Source organism: Mobula hypostoma, chromosome 29 (genome assembly GCF_963921235.1).
Source record: "Mobula hypostoma chromosome 29, sMobHyp1.1, whole genome shotgun sequence".
Lineage (NCBI taxonomy): Eukaryota > Metazoa > Chordata > Chondrichthyes > Myliobatiformes > Myliobatidae > Mobula > Mobula hypostoma.
Window position 1 is genome coordinate 30,964,943 of NC_086125.1, and position 7,726 is coordinate 30,972,668.

The 7,726-nt window shown below is 38.4% G+C and overlaps 1 protein-coding gene across 1 annotated transcript in view; it reads right to left on the reverse strand.

Moving 5' to 3' along the window:
• LOC134339510 (adhesion G protein-coupled receptor E5-like) overlaps positions 1-4,738 on the reverse strand; it is a 59,340-nt gene extending 54,602 nt beyond the window's left edge. The window contains exon 1 of the mRNA XM_063036106.1: positions 4,670-4,738. Coding sequence (XP_062892176.1) covers positions 4,670-4,700 — 31 coding nt within the window. The 5' untranslated portion in view covers positions 4,701-4,738. The remainder of the gene's footprint in view (positions 1-4,669) is intronic.
• Between the last annotated feature and the right edge of the window lie 2,988 nt (positions 4,739-7,726).

Sequence of the window (7,726 nt, forward strand, 5' to 3'; positions counted from 1 at the left end):
CATTCTCTGTTAAAATTCCTCTGTCTTATTTTCTTAATCCCCACATCTCTGAGAACTCATCGTTCTTCTGGTTCTGGCCTGCATTCATTCTTCACTTACCCTACTATTGGCAATTGTACCTTCAGGCACTGAGCTTAGGAGTTTCATTACTGACCTTTCTCCAGTATCCTCTCTCCCTTTGGGACACAGTTGATCTCTGTTAGCTAAATGACACTTTTAGAATGAGCACTTTAACATCTTGACAAAACCTTTACATTCATTGAGTTTTGTGTTTTATCTAATATCTTTTGTCTTCCCCATATTTAATTTTTATTACTTCAGAAACCCCTTCTGCTAACTCCTTTCAATCCAGAGACATTGTGCTTAAGGAAGTAGCCCAAGAAATAGTGGATGCATTAGTGATAATTTTTCAAAACTCATTAGATTCTGGAATCTTTTAATAGAGCATCAATTTCTTTAATACTAAAGAAGGATAAAGACCCTGCTCAATGTGCATCTTATAGACCAATATCTTTATTAAATGTTGATTCTAAAGTTTTTTCTAAGTTATTAGCAAATAGACTAGAAAAAGTACTTCCTTCTATTATTTCGGAAGACCAAACGGGTTTTATTAAAGGTCGTTACTCTTTTTATAATATTCGTACATTGTTAAATATCGTTTATACTCCCTCACAAAATGTTCCTGAGTGTGTTATTTCTTTAGATGCCGAGAAAGCTTTTGATAGAGTAGAATGGCCTTATTTATTTAAGGTGCTTGAAATGTTTAATTTTAGCTTGAAATTTATATCCTGGATTAAACTGTTATATCACTCCCCTGTAGCCTCGGTTCGTACTAACTCTTTAAACTCACCTTTTTTTCCTCTCTTTCGTGGTACTCGACAAGGCTGTCCTCTTAGTCCCCTATTATTTGATATTGCATTAGAACCTCTTGCAATTGCTATTCGAGATTCTTCAAATATTACTGGGATAACTCGGGGATTAAAGTTCCATAAATTATCACTCTATGCTGATGATTTACTTTTATATATTTCTAATCCTGAGAGATCTATTCCTGCTGTTTTAGAGTTATTAGCACAATTTGGTCTTTTCTCAGGTTATAAATTAAATCTTAGTAAGAGTGAACTTTTTCCGATTAATAAACATCTTCCCTTATATTATAAATTTCCATTTAAATTGATTAATAATTACCTTTCATATCTTGGGATTAAAATTACTTGTAAACATAAAGATTTATTTAAGACTAACTTTTTACCATTAATAGACCATATTACTCAACTTTCATCTAAATGGTTTCCCTTATATTTAACTTTGATTGGTCGTATTAATGCAGTTAAGATGTTTTTTTTGCCAAAATTTTTATATGTGTTTCAGGCATTACCAATTTTCGTTCCTAAATCTTTTTTTGATAAAGTCGACTCTAAAATTTCTTCATTTATTTGGCAGAATAAGAATCCGAGACTGGGTAAAATACATTTACAGAAAGCTAAGAGAGATGGAGGTTTAGCATTACCTAACTTTAGATTTTATTATTGGGCTATTAATATTCGACATATGAAATTTTGGTTACTTGACCGGGACATACTATCTATTCCTAAATGGGTAGCATTGGAATTACAATCTGTTCAGGGTTATACACTTGGTTCTATTTTAGGTTCATCTCTTCCCTTTGATTCGAAACGCCTTAAGCAGGTCTCTAACCCGATCGTTAAATATGCTTTGCGTATTTGGTTTCAATTCAGAAAATTTTTTGATCTTAATCAATTCGGGTTAGCGATTCCTATTTTAGGTAACATATTTTTTCCTCCCTCTTTTACGGATCGCGCTTTTCAAACTTGGAAGACTAAGGGTATTTTACGGTTTTTGGATTTATTTTTAGATGGTTCCCTTATGTCTTTTGAACAATTATCTAATAAATATAACTTATCAAGAATACATTTTTTTAGATATTTACAAGTTAGAAATTTCTTAAGTACTATACTTTCTTCCTTTCCAATGCTTCCTCCTATATATATTTTAGATTCGATAATTAACCTTAATCCATGTCAGAAAGGTGCATCGGCTATGATTTATAATATTATTATGAAACTTAGGAAAGCTCCATTTGATAAGATTAGGGTAGATTGGGAACAGGAATTGGGGCTTACCATCTCTGTGGATGATTGGGGGCAGATTTTACAATTAGTTAATACTTCCTCTATTTGTGCTAAACATTCCCTAATTCAATTTAAAGTGGTTCATAGAGCACATATGTCCAAAGATAAGTTAGCGCGTTTTTACACGCATATTAATCCTTTCTGTGATAGATGTTCGGGGCAGATAGCCTCTTTAACTCATATGTTTTGGTCTTGCCCTACTTTGGAAACTTTTTGGAGAGATATTTTCAATATTATTTCTAAGGTATTAAATATAGATATCTCTCCTCACCCTATTACTGCTATCTTTGGACTACCTAAAATTTCTAGTAATCTTTCCCCTTCAGCCTGTAGAATGATTGCATTTCTTACTTTGATGGCGAAAAGATGTATTTTACAACATTGGAAAGAGCTTAATGCTCCAACTACCTTTTTTTGGTTTTCTCAGACGATTTTATGTTTGAATTTGGAGAAAATTAGAAGTAACCTTTATGATTCTTCATTTAAATTTGAACAGATTTGGGGACCTTTTATTCGATATTTTCATTTAATGTAATATTTACCCTTCTTGTTCTTTTTTCACTGTTTTAATGGAGGTCGGGATTGAGGACGTGATTTTAAGTTTAACTCTGTTTGGTTTCAAGTTAGCCCATTGCTTTGCTTTGCTTTTAGTTAGTTGCACGGTGGGTTTTTTTTTGGGGTTTTTTTTTTCTTTTTTTTCCATTGATATATATAAAATCTAGTATACTATTATGTTATCTTGGTTTCTTATGCTTAAATTACATTGTTTGTAGTATTTTCTTTTTGGTATTGTTATCTTTTGGAATTTTATTATACTTTAACATTGTATTAATGTTTATATGGATTACCTTTTTTGTATACTTACTCAATAAAAAGATTTAAAAAGAAAAGAAAGATTCTGGACTAGTTCCTGAGGATTGGAGGGTGGCTAATGTAACTCCACTTTTTAAAAAAGGAGAGAGAGAGAAACCGGGGAATTATAGACCGGTTAGCCTAACGTCGGTGGTGGGGAAACTGCTGGAGTCAGTTATCAAAGATGTGATAACAGCACATTTGGAAAGTGGTAAAATCATCGGACAAAGTCAGCATGGATTTGTGAAAGGAAAATCATGTCTGACGAATCTCATAGAATTTTTTGAGGATGTAACTAGTAGAGTGGATAGGGGAGAACCAGTGGATGTGGTATATTTGGATTTTCAAAAGGCTTTTGACAAGGTCCCACACAGGAGATTAGTGTGCAAACTTAAAGCACACGGTATTGGGGGTGAGGTATTGATGTGGATGGAGAATTGGTTGGCAGACAGGAAGCAAAGAGTGGGAATAAACGGGACCTTTTCAGAATGGCAGGCAGTGACTAGTGGGGTACCGCAAGGCTCAGTGCTGGGACCCCAGTTGTTTACAATATATATTAATGACTTGGATGAGGGAATTAAATGCAGCATCTCCAAGTTTGCGGATGACACGAAGCTGGGTGGCAGTGTTAGCTGTGAGGAGGATGCTAAGAGGATGCAGAGTGACTTGGATAGGTTGGGTGAGTGGGCAAATTCATGGCAGATGCAATTTAATGTGGATAAATGTGAAGTTATCCACTTTGGTGGCAAAAATAGGAAAACAGATTATTATCTGAATGGTGGCCGATTAGGAAAAGGGGAGGTGCAACGAGACCTGGGTGTCATTATACACCAGTCATTGAAAGTGGGCATGCAGGTACAGCAGGCGGTGAAAAAGGCGAATGGTATGCTGGCATTTATAGCGAGAGGATTCGAGTACAGGAGCAGGGAGGTACTACTACAGTTGTACAAGGCCTTGGTGAGACCACACCTGGAGTATTGTGTGCAGTTTTGGTCCCCTAATCTGAGGAAAGACATCCTTGCCATAGAGGGAGTACAAAGAAGGTTCACCAGATTGATTCCTGGGATGGCAGGACTTTCATATGAAGAAAGACTGGATGAACTGGGCTTGTACTCGTTGGAATTTAGAAGATTGAGGGGGGATCTGATTGAAACGTATAAAATCCTAAAGGGATTGGACAGGCTAGATGCAGGAAGATTGTTCCCGATGTTGGGGAAGTCCAGAACAAGGGGTCACAGTTTGAGGATAAAGGGGAAGCCTTTTAGGACCGAGATTAGGAAAAACTTCTTCACACAGAGAGTGGTGAATCTGTGGAATTCTCTGCCACAGGAAACAGTTGAGGCCAGTTCATTGGCTATATTTAAGAGGGAGTTAGATATGGCCCTTGTGGCTACGGGGGTCAGGGGTTATGGAGGGAAGGCTGGGGCGGGGTTCTGAGTTGGATGATCAGCCATGATCATACTGAATGGCGGTGCAGGCTCGAAGGGCCGAATGGCCTACTCCTGCACCTATTTTCTATGTTTCTATGTTTTGTCTTTTGAGCTTTGTGCAAACTGCGCAGAGAGATTCTCAGTCCAGTGCAAACTTTCCCCATTCCTCACCTTTAATTCTTCCATTACCCACAATTAATAGCCAGTCAGATAACTTTAACAAATTTGACTTACCCAGTACGAGGGTCAGCCATACTTCCTTCATATCAGCTCTGCAGACGACCAGACTTCACTACACAAATCCTTTAACATGGCAGAGGAAGGAAATGGAAATTGTGGTGCAACAACTTCCTTTACTACAGTAGAAAACTGGTGTTACCAAACTTGAAAAAAAATAGGAAGACAGATAATATGTTAACCTCCATCGCAAGAGGAGTTGAGCATGAGAGTAAAGATAAGGCAAATTTCTAGATCTTACTGCCTGAAGAGGTGGTGAAGACGGACATAACATTTAAGAAATACCCAGATGACCATTTGAATTGCCAAACTCAAAGATGATGGTCCAAGCGTTATGGTAAATGTGATCAGTGTAGGTGGGTGGGATAATGCATTTGGGGTTGCTTCTCTGACTCCATCTTGTAGCAATTACATGGGACCTTGTGAGACTGCATCTGGAGTCATGGGGACAATTTGTACTCCTAACTGCAGCCAAGTGGTTTCAACAAGAACCACGAAGCTCATGGTGAACCAACTTGCAGTTCAGTTATTGTGAGGACTTCATTGTTTACTGCTGAACTTTTCAAACAGGATGCAAGCTGGAAGGAAGCTCGTAAAGTACTTGTTTTTGAAAAGGTTAACACCTTATCTCACCTCTATCACATGACAATATTACCAAGTAGTGCAGTCTACAGAACTCATCCCTGGCCCATATAAATAAATGGGAAAGAGCTTAGCAGGGCATCCAAGACTGGAAATGGAATAGTTTAGGAACTATCAGCCAGTGTTGGTACATATTGGCACATGGCAGAGGTAGAGAAGGTGACGAGGTCCTGAAGAGACATTTTAGGGAGGTAGGTCGAAAGCTGAGAAACAGGACCTGCAGGGTAGTAATCTCTGGATTGCTGCCTGTGCCACATCCCAGTGAGGGTAAGAATAGGATATTTTGGCAGATGAATGTGTGGCTGAGGAACTGGTGCAGGGGATAGGGGTTTAGATTAATGGATCATTGAGATCCCTTCTGGGGAAGGCATATTATACAAAAGGGATGGGTTGCACCTGAACTGGAGGGGTTCAATATCCTTGCGGGCAGGTTGGCTAAAATTATTTGTGTGGGTTTAAACTAATTTGGCAGAGGGGATGGGAAAGGAAGTGATAGTGCTGAAGATGAGGCAATTGGCTTACAAACAGAGTAATGTGTAGGGTTGTCAGGATATTGGAGCAGGGACTGTGCACACACAGTGATATTAATCGAGAAACAAATCCTGAGGTGCAAACAAAGTAGGCGTCAAAGTTCAGGCAGAGATCAAAACATCCAGAGAAATCCAAAGACCAGAATTGGGAAACAGGCAAAGTCGATATTCAGACAGACAGAGTACAGAACAAATGCTGGAACAGCTCAGGCTGTAAAAGAGGGAATTTGTTGAATGCCCACGAGATGGTTTTTTAGAGCAGCTTATGCTTGAGCCTCCTCAGGGAAAGGCTATTTTAGATTGGATGTTGTGGAATAAGTCAGATCTTATTAGGGAGCTTAATGTAAAGGAAACCTTAGAGTAAGTGGTCATAATAAGATTGAATTCATTCTGCAATTTGAGAGTAAGTATTCTTAAGCAAAGGTGACACAACCGTGGCTAACAAGAGAAGTCAAAGCCAACATAAAAGGCAAAGGGAGGGCATTTAATAGAGCAAAAATCAGTGGGAAATTTTTAAATACCAATAGAAGGCAACCTAAGAAGTCATTTAGAAGGTAAAGATGAAATATGAATGTACGCTCACCAATAATATTGAAGAGGATACCAAAATTTCTTCAGATACATAAAGTGTAAAAGAGAGGCGAGAGTGGATATCTGACCACTGGAAACAATGCTGGAGAGGAAGTAGTAGATGGTAGTAGTAGTAATGGCAGATGAACTGAATAAGTATTTTGCAACAGTTCTTCACTGTGGAAGACACTAGTAGTATAGTGGAAGTTCCATCAGTCACGGGTCATGAATTGTGTGAAGTTACCATTACTAGGGAGAATGTTCTTGGGAAACTGAAAGGTCTAAAGGTAGGTGAGTCACCTGGACTTACACGCCAGGGTCTGAAAGAGGTGGCTGAAGGGATTGTGCAGGTGTTAGTAATGATCTTTCAAGAATCACTCAATTCAGAAAATTGCGAATGTCACTCCACTCTTCGGGAAAGATGAGAGGCAGAGGGAAGAAAATTATAGGCCAGTTAGTTTGGCCTCAGTGGTTGGGAAGATGTTAGAATCGATTAGTGAGGTTAAGGTCTCAGAGTACTTGGAGACAAACGATAAAATAGGCAGTAGTCAGCATGGTTTCCTCAAAGGAAATCTTGCCTGACAAATCTGTTAGAATTCTTTTGAAAAAACAACAGGCAGGGTAGACAAAGGAGAATTGGTTGATGTTGTGTACTTGGATTTTCAGAAGGCCTTTGACGAGGTGTCACATATGAGGCTGCTTAACAAGCTACTACCCCTTGGTTAAACAGGAAAGATTCTAGCATGGATAAAACCATGGCTGATTGGCAGGAGGAAAAGACTGAGGATAAAGGCAGCCTTCTCTGGTTGGCTGGTGTTGACTAGTGGTGTTCCACTGGGGTCGGTGTTGGGAACAATTCTTTTTAAGTTATATATCAATGATTTGGATGATAGAATTGATGGCTTTGTTGCAAAGTTTGCAAATGATATGGAGGGGCATGTAGTTTTTCAGAAATAGAGAGGCTACAGAAGGACTTAGATAAATTAGGAGAATGGGAAAAGAAGTGGCAGATGGGATACAGTGTCGGGAAGTCTATGGTCATGCACTTTGGTAGAGGAAATGAAAGGGTTGACTATTCTCTAAATGGAGAGAAAATACAAAAATCTGAAGCACAAAAGGATTTGGGAGTCCTTGTGCGGGATTCCCTAAAGATTAGTTTTCAGGTTGAATCTGTGGTGAGGATGTGATGTTAGGATTATTTTAGGAGAACTGGAATATAAAAGCAAGGATGTAATGTTGAAACTTTATAAAGCACTGATGAGACCTCACTCGGAGTATTGTGAGCAGTTTTGAGCCCCTTGTCATAGATAAG